Genomic DNA, 16,181 nt, shown 5'->3' with positions numbered 1-16,181 from the left:
TGAGGAAGATTGGCCCTGGGCTAACATCCATGCCCATCTTCCTCTACTTTATATGTGGGATGCCTGCCACAGCATGGCTTGATAAGCAGTGCATAGGTTCACACCCGACATCTGAACCTGTGAACCCCAGGCCGCCAAAGTGAAGCACGTGAGCTTAACCACTACGCCACTGAACCAGCCCCACCATTAGACTATTTTTAATCTGTTTTTTTAATATGCTGGCTCATTTAGAAATGATTCCCCATAAAAAAACTTGGGTTTCAAAGATGTTCTTCAAAATCACATTCAAAGTTCAATGCAACTGATTCAGATTGCTCTTTTTATTCTTTACAAATAAAGTTTATAATTTTGCATTAAGCATCTCCCACTTAATAGGTGATCAATAAGTACAGGTTGAATACAGACTTGGCAACTTATATATTTAGGAAAAAGCAGGCAACTACGAATTATTTTAAACCATGCATTTAATCAACTTTGAATTAAATTTATACATATAAGCCTCAGTATATGACACAGTTATTTACATTGTACCGTATTAACATTATGAGATTTTGAAAGAGATGATATTTGAGATAATGTCTTTCTCCACCTTTCTCAATTTTCTTTTTGATTTTAGTGGAATTGTATCTCATATAAATGTGGTATAACAGTCTTAGAGTGCCAATGTCATCGCATATAAAATATGGGAGGGTTTGGTAATATAAGGACGTATGTTAAAAGACTATGGAAACATCATAAGAAAACCTGGTACAAGAGAAAGCTGAATGAGGGGAGGTCAGTGTCAGGAGAACTGGGCTACAATCCCAGCACTAAGTAGCTAACGTGTTCCTGGGACAAGTCACTGAATGGCTCTGGAGCCTCTTCTTCCTCACGTCCAAAATAAAACAGCTGCACTTGATGACTCAAAAGGTTCCTCAAAGCCCTCAGCATGTTGTGACTCTACAAGTGGTTCAGTAAAAATCACGGTTGGACAAAAAGGCCTGGGAAACTTCCAGTGGGAACCTGTATGAGTTGTAGCCATTCATTTTTTAATGTCACCAAGAAGCAAATACTATTTTTTATTTACCATCCTTCCTCTGAGCTATGTGTACTAATGAGAATGGAAAGTAGAGATGGATAAGAAGAAGGAAAGCAATCAAGGACTGCATTTAAAACCATGTTTACCAACTTTTTGGATTCAAGCAGCAAAATTGCTTTTCCCAAACCGCCATTTACCCAACTACGTTCACCCTAAGGTCTCCCCGCTCGGCAGCTTCTTTTGACTTCTCCTTATCTCTGGGAATGCAGCTGAAGAAAACATTCAGGATGAAAAAAACAGTGTGTACCCCCCGTGTGAGGCTAATTGGTTCATACACTGATGAAACTCGGGCTTCACCCATCTGAGCTGAGTGGTCCCGGCAATCTTTAAATATAGCTGTCCTACAAAATCACATGGCATCTAATGCCAAGTGTGCACTGACTAAAACCAGATGCAAAATATGAGAGAAATTCTGTTCAGAGCCTTGCAGCACTAAAGAATAATGGCTCTAAGCATTCCATGTCTAATCTGAATAATACTCTGCAGATACTTCAGACATTTTCTCACATCTACCCCATCCCAATCACTTCATGATAGAATTTCATGACTTTACTTCATTAACATGAAATCCAAATGCACTTCAGCCATTGCCAATACATTCTCCTGTAAGGTGATCCCTGAAAACAAGGGTTCTGTGGTCACAAAAGTTTGGTACATGCTACATACTACGTCTTAGATAGTCAAAGTGCATGTTAGTACTTCAGAAGCTCTGCCAAGTCCTAGAACAAGGACCAGTTGAATTTATCCGACTCAACATTTCCCAAACTTACCAGGAAAAACCTCCCTCCCTCATATCGCCCATGGGGTACCTACTGATATCCCAAAGAACTGATATAGTCCATAGAACTATCTGGAAGATGAATTAGAGCAACATTGTGGTATAAGTCTCAGGTTTATATCAGATACCAAAATCTGAGGTGTAGAGAGTAAAAATATTGACTAAAGACATACCAATAGGGAGATCCAATTTTGTGGCTAATTAAGTGGTTTTGATGAAGTTCAAAGAACCTTTTTGCAAATAAACATACTATTTGTATAATGCAAGTGTGTTCTACAGGTAAAGAACAGTGGTGGAAGAAAAGAAGCTACTTCTAGTCCATCATCACTCCTCCCTTCTTACTTTGGGGGGATTCTCAAGAGAGTAAACTCTAGATAAAAAGAATTACTAGAATTGTAGCTGATTTCAAAGAGGATTTAGTCTAAGCCCCTCATTTTCAGATGGGGAAACTGAGGCAACCAACATTGACTAAAATCTAGATCCTCTCACTGGGCAACGGAAGGGCTGCAATGAACATCCAGGGCTCCTGACTGGCTCCTTGCCCACGCTATGCCATGCAATCTAAACCTCTGCTTGGATGACGTCTGCAGCTCCCGCCACCCTCAGCTCCTCACCAGCCCCACCACTGTACTTTCTTTACATCCAGCTTAAATACCTTAAGCTGTATAAATTCTCTCAGAGATTACAGTGATTAAATAAAAGGATTGTGAGAGCCTAAAATGCCTAGCACAGAGATCCATCTGTACATAATAGGAGCTTGATTGGTTATTCGAACAGTCTACTTCTGACTACACCACTCTCTCTGCCTTCTAAAACCTTGCCTTGAATTTTAAACCACAAATTTAACACTGGCTTATATAAATATATTATATAACTCTCTAATTTGCTTCTGGGAGCAAGCTGTCTTTCCAAATAAAACACCAGATCCCAAAAAGGCTAACTTTAATCATCCATTGTACCTATCCCAGTGCTAGACACCCAGCAGGCAAGCCAACCAGTATTCAATGTTTAGAAATTAGAGGAATTCAGAAGGAGACATTAAAACAATGATTAGCTCTACAAACCAGTAGCAGGAGCCCCTCCCTCCTCCAAATCACATGTTGGTGGAAAAGCGAAAACAACCAAGTACATCTCTGGTCAAGAAAAAACTCAGCTCACATTAAATACTAGCACACATTAACCCCATGGGTTTTCCTAAGTTTTTATATAAAACTCTACCAAGATTTTTTTTTTTTTTTTGGTGAGGAAGATTGGCCCTGAGCTAACATCTGTTGCCAATCTTCCTCTATTTTGTGTGTGGGACGCTGCCACAGTGTGGCTTGATGAGTGGTGTGTAGGTCCGCACCTGGGATCCAAACCTGTGAACCCTGGGCCACTTAAGCAGAGCATGTGAACTTAACCAGTATGGCACTGGGCCAGCCCCCAAGAGATTTTTTTTTTAAGTCTCTTGGGGTAAGGCAGGATAAGCACAAGAGTATCAATAAAATAATTTGCTTTCCAAAAAGAGAGAAAGGAGAAAGGGCGAGAAACAATGAAGAGTAACAAATATGGTGAACCAAATAAACAAGAAAGCCACGCAGCTCGCCCCAAACTTGGGAGCTGGCAGAAGGCAGCCCAGAGTTAGGAACAATGGAGTGCCACCTTTCTTTCCATCAGCCCTCAGGGGGCAATCAGTGAGCTAAACTGAACTACTCATTTGCAAAAGATTGGGTTGGTAGGGGAAGAGCACAGATGAGGGTAAATTAAGCCAGCCCTATTTTCTCTGGCTCGTTTTTAAAATTCTTTACCTAAAAAAAGACTCCAAATAATAGCATCAGCTGCTAATCTAAAATATTATCTGCTTGTCCTGGCCCACCAGCCTGCTTCCTGAGTGCTTTGGGCTATAGAGTGAGGAAATGGAGAAGAGAGAAAAGTTTATTTAAAATTAGAAATACTAAATTTTAGAGGTGGCATAACCTCAAGAGATCTTGTGGCCGGGGGACAAAGACCTTGGATAGATCAGGGTCTTACCCTAGTGATGAGGCCCAAATAGGTTAGCCGTCTTGCCTAAGGTCATTTATGTAGACAAAAGAGATTTTCTTCTGCCCCTAACCAAGACATGTATCCTTCGTAAGGATAAAGAAGCCAGTGGCTCCAACCACAAACATAAACAACTAGAAAATGGAGGAATCGTTCTTACCCCTCTGATTCTCTACACGCCAAGTCTACCCTACCTTAGAAGGTGACAGTAACTGTTAAGATACCCCCAGCACAAGCATCAATGGCAGTGGTAGGCATTACACCCTGGTCTGATCAGGTAAACCCTAGGGTAAAAATTTTGGCATTGGCTAAATCATGGATGGTTAAGAAGGTGAGCCCTGGAGATGGACTGTCTGAGTTCAAACCCCATCCTCAGGGCCGGCCCCGTGGCTTAGCGGTTAAGTGCGCCCACTCCGCTGCTGGTGGCCTGGGTTTGGATCCCAGGCGCGCACTGCCGCACCGCTTCTCCGGCCACGCTGAGGCCGCGTCCCACATACAGCAACTAGAAGGATGTGCAGCTATGACATACAACTATCTACTGGGGCTTTGGGGGAAAAATAAATAAATAATTAAAAAAAAAAAAAAACCCATCTTCAGCATTTGATAACTGAACAGCTTATTTAACGTCCCCAAGCCTCAATTTCCTCATCAGTAAAATGAGAATAGCATGGCATACTGTGACGCTCGCATGAGAGCCATATCAAATACTTAGCATAGTACCTGGCAGGAACTCAGTGTCCAATGAACATTAGCTAACACAAGTCACACTCTGCATTTTTCTATAGCTTTTTCATAAATATTTTCTCTTAAATATTCACAGTATCAAGTTCTGATTCTTTCCAATGGAAGCCTAAGAAATGGTCCCAAAATGGGTTGATAATTTTTTCCCCTACCAAAATAAAAGGCACTTATATAATTGTATTTGATTAAAAACAACCACTACAATTACTACTATTATTGCTCTTACTACTACTTCTACTTCTGTACCACCTGGATTACTCCACATCTTTTTTCTCTCTCCTCTTTCTGTCTCTTTCCTCTCTCAAGATTCCATTTGCTCTCTCATTAACTTGGGCTTTTATTTCCTTTGTAAAAATATACATTGTAGATCAAATCCCATCTCTAGCACTGTCTGGCTGTGTGATGTTGGGCAGGTTTCTTAACCCCTCTGACACTCAGTTACTTATATACAAAATGGGAATGACAAGAGTATCTAACACAGGGCTATCATGAAGATTAAATAAAATAATAAATAAAATAATACTCATCAAGTGCCTATACATGATAAACCCTTTGTAACTTTGAGCTATTGCTCAATTTCTCACCATTGTAATGGATTTTTGGATTAGGAGCAATACCAAACTCTCTTCCTGCACTAAAAAAGAGAGAACATCATATTTGTCAAATAGCTTGTATGAAAATCTAAATATATAAATAGTTTAGAATATTAACCAAAAAGTTCATCTCTGCAAGCCTCATTTTTCTGAATGTCAGGACTATCATGATGGTAACAGTCCAAATTAAAATCCTCCATCCAGACACCCAACTGCTAATGCTGCAGGGGATTTATTTATTTTAAAAGAATATCAGCTCAAACATTTTGGGAGACGACGTGGTAGATTTCCAACAGGAAAGGATCATAGTTGATTTATGACACAGCCACAAATGAGAGCAGTTTGGGAGGAGGGGGTGGGCAAAGAAGGAGCATGTGTCCCCCACCCTCACCTCCTAGGTAGACCCACCCAGATCCATTGTGAGGAGCTTCTGGTACATGCAAGGCGGTGACAGTGGAAGGACAGAGGAGGGAAAAGGACGAAAGTATTGCCTTAATGGGTTTTCCTTTTCATGACCTGCATTGATTTTGTTTTATGAAAACAAGTCCTTTAAAGCAATTTGGATAAATCTAGGTATTCTAGAATTTAACCTCCCTTACCTATTCCTAAAAGAGGGCAACGAAGTGGAGGAACCAAGAGAAAACCGGAGGACCGTGACTAGGAACAAGGTGGAGGTACATATTAATAATTTCCTGATGTGTCAAAGTCCTTATTCCACATCCAATATAGTGTACTTGGGCTAAGACAGGCACACGGTTTTAAAGGAAGCTTTAGACTAACCCATCTTATTCTCAAAGGGTCAATAAGACTTACTGCCAGTTCTGAGCCCCACTTCTCAGACCTTACTATGACTACAATGACATGGAGCAAGAAGTCCATATTCTATTTATTCTTCCCCTCCCCCAGTTTCTATAATAAGCAACAGAATGAGGGAGAGAAATGGATGAAGATACAGCCCACAAAACCTGGGAGAGACTGTCCTTGTGAGGACTGCTGTCTCCAGCAGGAATGAAGACACGAGCCTGACAGCAAAATATGCCATGTATGTGATGCTTCTAATTTTACAACCCAATAGTTCCAACGAAGAAGGAGGTGCAGCTGGCAGGGGAAGCTCAGTCCACCTTTCACATCTGGGGTGTTCCAACTTGGACAACAATTAGTTTAGTGGACTGAGAAGCCCATCTCTGATTCACTGTTACGAGAGGTCTGATTCTCTGGCCAAGTGCATACTGCTTGTTGGCTGTGTGGGAAATATGAAGGCAGTGGGAGCATGGGCTGGCACGGGGCTTGCCTGAGTGGGTTACTGGCAGTGCGCAGTGCACATAGAAGGCTTAGAAAGAAGGACAGGCTCTGCTCTGGAAAGATAAACATACTCAACTATCATAGTCTTAACTCTGCTTATCTCTATGGCCCCTTTAAGAGAAAACACAAATAAAATACCTAAGTGGGCTAAGCAGTGGTGTCATGGGAGGACAACTAGAAATGGAAATAGAAAATCTGAGTTCTAGCTCTAGTTCTGCTACTGACTTCTTTGTGTGGCCACATACATAACACTTAGACTCTGTGGGCTCTAGGTGGCTGCTTTCAGGTTATGTAACCATAGATCTCTAAGCTTCAGTATCCTTATCAAGAAAAGAAACATGCTAAGAGTATTTATCTCATGGTGTAGAGAGAAGATGGAGATGATCTATGTCAAGAGCTCAGCACAATGCTTAGCATACAGTAAGTCTCAATAAAGTTTAGCAATTCATATGACTACTTACTAAGCAAGTGGGATGAATGAGCTCTATGGTACCTTGTAGCCCTAACCCGGTTTTGATTCTAAACTTTGGTGAGACAAACGAGAAGGGCCTCTGGACATTCTGGCTAAGAAATTTAGGTTCAGAATTTGGAAAGCAAAGGCAAGTTTGCCATGGCATCTATATAAAAGTGATGTTTCTGTTTTGTAATCTTGAGCTAATGTTGATTATTGCCAGACAAGTCAACTGGCAGGTTAAAATAATGATCACAGTGCTGGAAAGCACTGCACAATAGTACATAGTCATATTCACATGGTTGCAGTTACACACTGAGATGACTAAGAGCTGTAAATTCCTAGGGCTGAAAGAAGCCCTGGGTTCTTGTAGGTTTCCCCAGAAAATCATTCACTCTCTGATGAAGAGTCACCGAATAAGTCAAGAACCACCTACACCTGGCTTATTACTGTCATTTGAATGGTGTTCCTTGAAGACGGGCCTATGATAGACTCCATCTACAAATATTCACAGATTACTACCTTGCTCAAGTTTGCATGGGGCTTTTCCTACATGTTTTGTGACTTCACATCTCCTTTCCAACTCCCAATATACACTAGGACCTCCATACCATGGCAAGCCCAACGGATCAAATGACAAAACAAAAGCTCTCCGGGTGGTTATGGGCCAGAGGATGGAAGTCATTCCAGGAGAAAGTGTTGCCTCCTGGTAAACCCAACCTATCTTTCCTAGTTCCCCAGAGTTCTGTAGACTGGAGCTGGCCCACCCAGAGTGGCACCACTAAATTCTACACACTCTATTAGAAATTCAAGTGTAGACAGTATCCTCAACTAGACCAAACTATTAGATATTAATGTTCAGACAACACCTACCTCACTCCAGACCAGCATGGTACCGAATATGACCTGTAACCCATCAAAGAAATTGTCCCCTATGATGATCACAGTCGCGCCTCCCGTCGTCCATCCTTCACTGGGGCTGATGGCTTTGATACAGGGAGTAGCTGCTTTTCAACACACATGAAAAAGAGAAGGAGTCTGCTGTTAGAACCAAACTTTAATGATGGGAGACTTGAGAAAAAGAAAAAAAATCTTTTATCTTTTCACTAACAGAAAGTCCCTCAAGATCTCAGCATTTCCTAGCCATATGAGGACCTGAAACCTAAGGGTGCAATTTCAGTTTTTAAAAGCATTCTTTTCATTGTTTCTACTGAGATACATATATTTTACCCAAATGATTTTCAAACCAGAAATCTTATGAAATAAAACAAGCAAACTTTAATTTATGAAATGCTAAAGATTAAAAAGAAATAGATGACTTTGGGGAATATATTGGAAACCTTATGAATTGTTTCATTATTAAATATATCTCCCGAAAAGAAAATCCATAGATTTTTAGATAAACATTTCTGTCCAATGGAAAGCAAGAAAGAGAGGAGGCTGGATCTGGAAATTATTCGTGCTCCAGGCCTTCTATCTGTAACATTAACATAGCAACATTCCTCATTAAAAATCACTAAGATTTTTTTCAACACATGTCATGGATCCCATTTTACAGATGCAAAGTATGCAGGTCACTCAGGGTGAATTATGTAACCAAGTAGCTGAGTCAGGGCTGAACCACAGACAATCCCATGACCTTGGCTTTGCTGTCATTCCCAGACATAAAACTCTAGAATGGACTTTTTCAAAATTGCATATCTCTTCTCTTTCCACTATAAATGGCCCTTGGAGATGGGAAATAATTTGCAAATACTGTGATTCCAAACAGACCGGAGGTGGTTTGCCTGATAAGCATGGCATATTTTCAACAGAATTACCGGCCGTAAATATAATTGTAGAATTATATCTTTGAAATCTCTCAGAGGGCACCTTCGTGACACCACGGATTTTTAACTTCACAATGCCATGCTGCTGTTCTCATGATACTTTTATAAACAGGAACAAAGCAAAATCCTAAAGCAGAGGAGATATTGCACAAGGAGAGAAAACAAGACCCTCCTCTTTAACAAAATGTTTATTAAGTATCCAAGACTGACTTTCCAAGTATTGAAGCCAATGAGAGCACCAGTTAATTTTAACGGGAAAAAACTGGCAAAAGTTATTGGACTTTGTCAAATTTGGCAAAATGTAATGCTTTAACTTTTGCAAGAAGAAAAGAAAATATTAAGCCCAGCCCGGAGGGACCATTGCTCACGTGCCACCACAAAAACAAGTAGAATGGGTTTGATTTTGACTCAAATTAATGTTATAAAATTGCACACAGAAATTAGGAAATATCCAAACTAAACATTTCATGTTGGCTGAACTCAGAGCAATGCATTTACAACTAAAACTGTGCAGTTCAGATGCCTTTTCTCTCCTCCACTTTCTCCCAAAAACAAAATCATTAATCAAGAAAATGTAAACGATTCATGACTTGACCATTCTTGTCCAATTTTTAACACATATAAGGGTTGTGATCAATGTTCCACGGGCATGGGACTTTTTCTTAAAATTTTTCTTTAAAAGTAAAATGTTTAAATGCATGATTGAGTACTCCCAAACCAATGGTAGAATATGATGTATGATTTCAAGCAATTTATAGGAGAAAAAAACTACATTTAACAACTATGTAAAATCCTTAAAATAAAAGCAGTTTGGAAACATCCTAGTTAATGTCTCAAAATCTTAATTCTTAATTTCTAACTCAGTTTACTTAGTTGCTAGAGTGGAGCAGAAAGGGTGTTGCTAAAACCCTGGATACTTCTAAGAAGAATAGGATATGGTTTAGCTGAACTGGTCCTGAAGGAGACCTGCCTGATGGCAAAGTGTGGAATCTAGTGGTATCATTAAATGCTGACCCAGTGATTACCCTCCTAAACCGCAAAATAGCCTTGGTGTTTATATCTGTATTAGCTTTGAGATTTCTTTTAATTTTTTAAATTTTATTTTTTTAATCACACAAGTGTCTTTCTTTAGATATGGTCTCCTTCAGGCTTTCTCATCATTGCCCAGAAGGAGGCAGAAGGGTGTGTTGGTGTATCTTTGACTCTCCTCAATATGTTACACTAGCACAGCCAAGACCTGCTGGCTTTAGACTTGACCCCGTCCCTCTTCTTTCTATTTGTTATTTGTAGGATAGAGAAGGCATGAAAGTACATATATATGTGTGTATGTGTATGTGCTTTCAAACATTTTTTCCTGAAGAAAGGGATAATGTTTTCAAATTCTGTGAGCAACTTTGTGCAGAAACAAAGCTACATGGCAACTAGTCAGAGAAAAAAAGATCATCAAGCTTCCAGAGATAACCTGTGAGGAGATAATATATGATACTATCTTCTCATTTTTTTTGGAGAAAAAAGCTTTGAAGGAAGTACTCCAGGAAAAGAGTAACACACCCCTCAATCCATTCTACTTCTATACTCAACACCATCCACTATTCCTGCTTAGATACTAGATGCCATTCTTAGAACAGGTAAGTCATGTAGCCCTTTCTGAGTTTAGACCTCAAAGGATTCCAGAGATGCTCCTGTCCATCTGTACATCATAGTAGTCTTGAGAGGAAGCTCTGTGGTACTTTCCCACTGGGAAGTTTGGAAAATATGTAAACGAATCATGGGTTGTCCCACTGAGAGAGAGGAGTGGGGAAGGGATGTTACTGGCATTTAGTACCTGGAGGTCAAGGATGCCAACTATCTAACAATACGTGAGACAGTCCCCCAAAATGAAGAACTCTAAAATGCCAATACTGCAAGGTGGAAAACACTGTGATCAGGCCCAGAAGCAGTTGTTAAGAACTTACAGATCCACAGAGGCCAAGCCAAGAAATACAAATGAATAATGCAACTCAGAGTTTCAGAACAAGCATGAGATGGATAGCCACTGACACTCAGAATTGGGGAGGCAATAGGAAATGGCAGGGACGCTGATCAATTACAGAATACCTGCCCCATCTAAAGGAAGTAGCCGCTAGTCAGCTCCAGCCTTTGGTAACTCCACACAAACACAGGCCCAGTGTGGTCTGGTCTTCAGATCTTTTCAAAGAAGATGAGAACCCAGATTTTTATGTGAAATTTCCTAATCTTTAAATGTTGGCAACTAATTCAATATTTTTTTAAAATGCGTAGGCTAAACAAAATGTTTATGGGCTAGATTTAATTCATAGAGTACCATTTTACATTTTTATCCCAGTCACAAACAAACTTGCCAGATTAAAAGCAGCTCAGGAAATACTTGCAAATATGCCCAAAACTACAGGTACCCAAATGTTCACAGCAGTGTTGATGGTAAAATATCCAAGAGTCTAGGTGCCCCCAATAAGGGAGTGGTTAAATAAATTATGGTACATTTGTACTAGAGAATATTAAAAGTGTCATTAGAATGGATGAAAAAAATTTTTATAAACTGACATGGAAAGATGTCAAAATATGTTACTAAGTAAAAACAGCAATTTGTACTCTAATGAATAATGTTATCCTGTTTACTTAAAAAGTGATATGTATGAGCCTGTCTGTGCATGAGTGTGTGTGTGCATGTGTGTGTAGTTATGTGTGAACAGGTACGATAGACAAAGGTCTGGAAGGATGTACACCAACGGTTCCCAGTGGGTCCGTATGAAAAAACAATGTGACTAGAGTGGGGCTGACAGAGAAGGGAGACTATTAAATTTTACTCCATAGATATCTGTATGGTTTGAATGTTTTTCAAGGAGCACATATTAAGGTAATACGCTATAATAAAAAAAATTAAGTAACAGTAGACCATTGAATTCTGTGAAAGATAAAAGTTGTACTTTTTAAAGCAAATTGATACTAAGTAAAAAAAAAAAAAAACCCAGCTGTGCTGACTAACAGATCCTGAGCCTCTCCTTCTCTCTTCTTTTTGGGTAAGTTTTCTCTGAGAAAGCTCAGAGAACACCTGAAGCAGGCAAGGACTTGTTTTTCTTTCACTCAGGATACCCAGAGACACAGAGCAAAGACAAGGAGTGCGAGTTGTTAATAGTCACAGTGGATGTATTCAGTGGAATTTGAAGGTGAAAAGATTTATAAAAGACTTCAATCCAGCCCAGGAGTGTAATCATCAATACAATTCTTTCTCCAAGAAAATATTATGGAATGGGGAGGGGGAGAAGATTTGAATACAAAATCACTTTCACCAGCCACATCTTCATTTAATTAATAAAAGATTCTTTCTTCCTTACCAATGAATTTTCACACTCTAGGTATTCACAAGCACAGCAAGCCAATTCCTGGTTCTAAATCTTCTTAAAAATAAAAGTTTGGGATTTTAAGGGGGTTTTTTTGCTTTTTTTTTTTTTTTTACCTCTCCCCCCATCCCCAACAGCCACCAAAATAGAGGAGATTTTCCTTCCTTCAAACTATGACAATAACATGATTACCCCACCACAGTTTAGCATAATGGCTCTGAAACGCTCGTGGCACATTGCAGAGTTAAAGTGGAAATTATTAGGTAGCTCTTCTTTGTTATAATAATGATCACTCCACAAATAAAAGCTCTTCTCCCAAAGGTACTGCAAGGCACAAAATGCTAATTCTGAAGATTATGTGTGCGCTTTTATTAAATATTACTCTGCCCTGCGTGTCTGAGGGCTTCTCCGCTCTGATTGTTTTATGAGTACCATGTTAATGTCATTCCCATCTTGCTAGCAGCAGGCACACATTTTAGCGTTTGTATGAGAGTTGATCAAAGGCCACGTGCTGGGGGAATTGCTGAGAAAACACGGACAAGCGATAAAAATCTAACAGATTAATTGGTTTAAATTTCATTTCAGGGTGTTGAACTTTGGCTCAAGACTCTAATACTACACCGTGAGTCAGGGCCTAATTACCAGATTTCCAATTTGCTTCCGAACAATGGTCATGGTGAGAAGGAAAAGAGAGGGAAGAATTGAGGGAAAAAAAAAAAAAGAAAGAAATCGTTCAGCCTCCAGTACATATTTAACAACTAATGTTCTGTGTGCAGACAATTGCACCAGGGGACGTTTGCTATCACCTGCTCTACCTCCAGAGCATTTATATTTCCTTCCAATAGCCACAGAAGGCAGGAGAAATCACAGATGCCCTCAGCAGTTTAAAATTTTCTGATTTACAGAATCAATGTTACAAGATTCGAGTGCCTGCTCACTCGCATTGGAAGCATCAGGCTCTTTATTAGCAAGGTGAATTTATAAGCTGGAATTGCACCTCAGCCTCCAATAGAAATGATCTATTTCATTGATAGAAAGCAAGGGCCAGGAGAGTCATGTTTACCTCGGGGTTTATGGGCGGCCTTGGGAATAAGGGTTAATTGAGCTCAGAGGTGCCTGCCCATGGAGGTGAATTAGTGGTGTGTACAGCTATCAGCAGGGTCCTGGGGCTGCTCTTACTTTTGCCTCTGAAATCTCTTTGTGCTGTGATCAATACCTCACTTGTTTGGGGTAGCTGTATAGATGAGCCAGGTTCAGCATTTAACATCTCTGATCCCCAAAATGAGGCTTCTGCGACAGTTGATGTCCCGTTATGGAAGCCTCATTAGAGATGCCTTCCTTGGCTTTTTTCTCCATTCCTGTGTTCAAATATGCTGCAGTAACAACACTCTATCAGTTGGTAAAATGCACAAATTTAGAAATGTTCTAATCCCATTGTAAATCTCAAGATGAAATTCCACTGAAGTGGATATAAGGTTATTTTCCATTTCTATTGTGTATGGTATACAAAAAGATGTAAACTCTCCTTTTCCAGCATTCTATTAACCAGAACTCTTTATTAATGGGCATTTCTACAGAGCAGATAACTGATGCTTACTGGGAGGTAAAGATGCCAGCACGAGCCCTTACTGGCTTCTAAGTAAAGATAGAAAGATGCAATTACGTAAGTTGATTTTAATATTCAGGGTATAATAGTATTTGAAAATAGGCAAAACCTCCAGGTGTTCAAATGCCACATCTACAATTCAGTGCAACTTTGAAGCAGTCACGTACCCTGTCTAAGGCATTTACTCGAAGCAGCAGTTTCCAAATGGATGTCCACTTCATAGACTTCTAGCAAAATGCAAAAAGTGCCTACTGTGTTTTGTTTTACTATGTGCCAGGCACACAGTATGCTAGTTGTTGCTATAATAACTACTGTTATCATCAGTTCTCGATTAACCACAGTTTATTTATTTACTAGAATATCCTACAGTCTCATCATTCCAGAGTATGTAGTTTGTTGTAAAACTTTCCTAGGAACTTCCAATCCAGCAACTTGCTAACATGGCCAGCTAAATTTACTGAGGAGGTGGATTTGGTACCAGTCCTTCCAAAGTAGAATGTTTTTTTAAGGCTCTCATTTACTTGGAATGAATATTAATGGCAGTCTTTTCAGAAATGAGGAACTGACTTTAATGTTATTGTCCCAAATTTTTGAGACTTGGCAGAAAATGTTGCAAAACCCATGAGCTCAGCTCATTTCTACGGGACACTTGTGACCTCATAAAATCTCAGGCCTTTCTCCCTTCTAGCCACTTGATTTTGGTGAGGCTGTGCTTGGGAGCAGGCCGTTCTAGAGACTGATGAGAACACAAAGTACCCCCACTTGGACTCAGCACACAGATATCTGCTCTTCCCGGTACATGGGAACAATTTTTTTGCTGTTTTTTTTTTTTGGTGAAATGATGATTTTCCTGACAGCTCACAGCTCAGTAGCACCAACACCTGCGTTCTTTGATCCTGACAACTGGCAGCTACTGGCCAGGAAAGACAAACAGAGGGTTTGCCCTAGTGGGAAGACTGGCCCTCTATATTTTCACCATGTACAGGAGGCAAATCTATTCTGGGTTCATCCACCCTCCAACTGGATGCCTCAGAAACCCGCAGCGGTTAGAATGCCTGACCTGAACCCCAGCACCAGCCGGCGCAAACTTCACTTTCAGAACTTGGACCTTACCACAGACTCCTAGTCAGCTAAGAAACAAACGAACGAACACATTTGACAGTCTCTTCCCTCAAGGTGTAGCAGTCTTTGTAACACTTATGCTCTTGCTTTAACTTGAGTTACCAGATTTATCTCTGTCTTCCTTTATTTTTTTCAGTAATTGCTTTATGCAGTTAAGCATTTTATTGTTTATTAGGGTTTTTATTTTGTTTTGTTTTGTTCTTGGTCTGCATTTATTGCTCCATCCACTAGCATATTTAGATATTACTTGGCAAATAATCATATGTTATATATGCAAAAGAGCCTCTGTGTGTGTGTGAGATGATGTGTTTGTCACTTTGAAGAGAAATGTAACCCATGATATAGAGATTTCTCAACACCAGATGCAATTAAATCTATTAAATATTAAATGAGGAGATTGAGAATTTCAAGTGTTTTTCATCCTTTAGTCCAAAGTGACTTCATTTGGCAAGAAAACCCTTTGCTTTGACAACATTAACGGCTCTTATAGAAAAAGAGAAAAGGAAAAATCCTGGTCACTAGATGGAAACGTAGATCCAACATCCATTGACATTAAGGCAGAGTTAACCTGGTGGGGATATCTAGGTGTATCTAAACTTAGTGCAATAGCTAAATTCCAAACTATGCCATTTGCTAAATATAGACCAAGCCCAAATTGTATCTACTTCCTGTTTATTTTGCAGCTTTCTTATTCTATTCCAAATTAGCAAAATGCCTCAACAATCAGTGGACACAGCATCTGAGCAAGGGAAGGACAGAATTCCTGGTGCAACAACTGTAATCCAAACATTCCAGGGCAAGCCCTTCTGCATTTCTGAGTTTGTCTATCTGAGATCCAGAACTCTGTTCAGGTTCACTACTCAAGGTTATTTAACAATTTAGCAGTGAAAAATCTTGACATTTTGATGTACCTGTAACTTCTAAATTGCACTTGAAAGACTTGTTGTAGGCTTTTTGATTTAATGACACGCAACACAGCATTGTTTCATAATATGCAAAAATTGTTTGTTATAAACACTTCGGAATCTCAGAATTTTATAACTCAAGGAAGTGAGAATGTAGTTTTCCACCTCATATTTGATCTACCAAACCCAAAATTAAAATGTACAAAATATTAATCTTTGAGCAGCTAATGGCAAATATTACCATCAGCTTTATTTCTTTTCCTTTTTTTTTCTCTTGTTCTATGACTGTCAGCCACTCCATTGCAAAGCAATGGGAAAAAATTATCATGGAGGGTGGGAGAATCCTCAAAATGAATTATTCATGGATCCAATTGTAATATTTGTTGCAACAATAGTAA

The 16,181-nt window shown here is 39.6% G+C and overlaps 1 protein-coding gene across 1 annotated transcript in view; it reads right to left on the bottom strand.

Annotated features, from left to right (window-relative positions):
• The window catches only part of EBF1 (EBF transcription factor 1), a 385,610-nt gene that overhangs the window by 92,841 nt on the left and 276,588 nt on the right, over window positions 1–16,181 (bottom strand). Inside the window, exon 9 of the mRNA XM_014786137.2 lies at window positions 7,836–7,969. Coding sequence (XP_014641623.1) covers window positions 7,836–7,969 — 134 coding nt within the window. The remainder of the gene's footprint in view (window positions 1–7,835; window positions 7,970–16,181) is intronic.

The sequence above is a fragment of the Ceratotherium simum genome, chromosome 4, assembly GCF_057802395.1.
Source record: "Ceratotherium simum simum isolate JZ-2026a chromosome 4, ASM5780239v1, whole genome shotgun sequence".
Lineage (NCBI taxonomy): Eukaryota > Metazoa > Chordata > Mammalia > Perissodactyla > Rhinocerotidae > Ceratotherium > Ceratotherium simum.
Note: the sequence above shows the minus strand (reverse complement) of the source record. Positions and strands in the feature narration are given on the sequence as shown.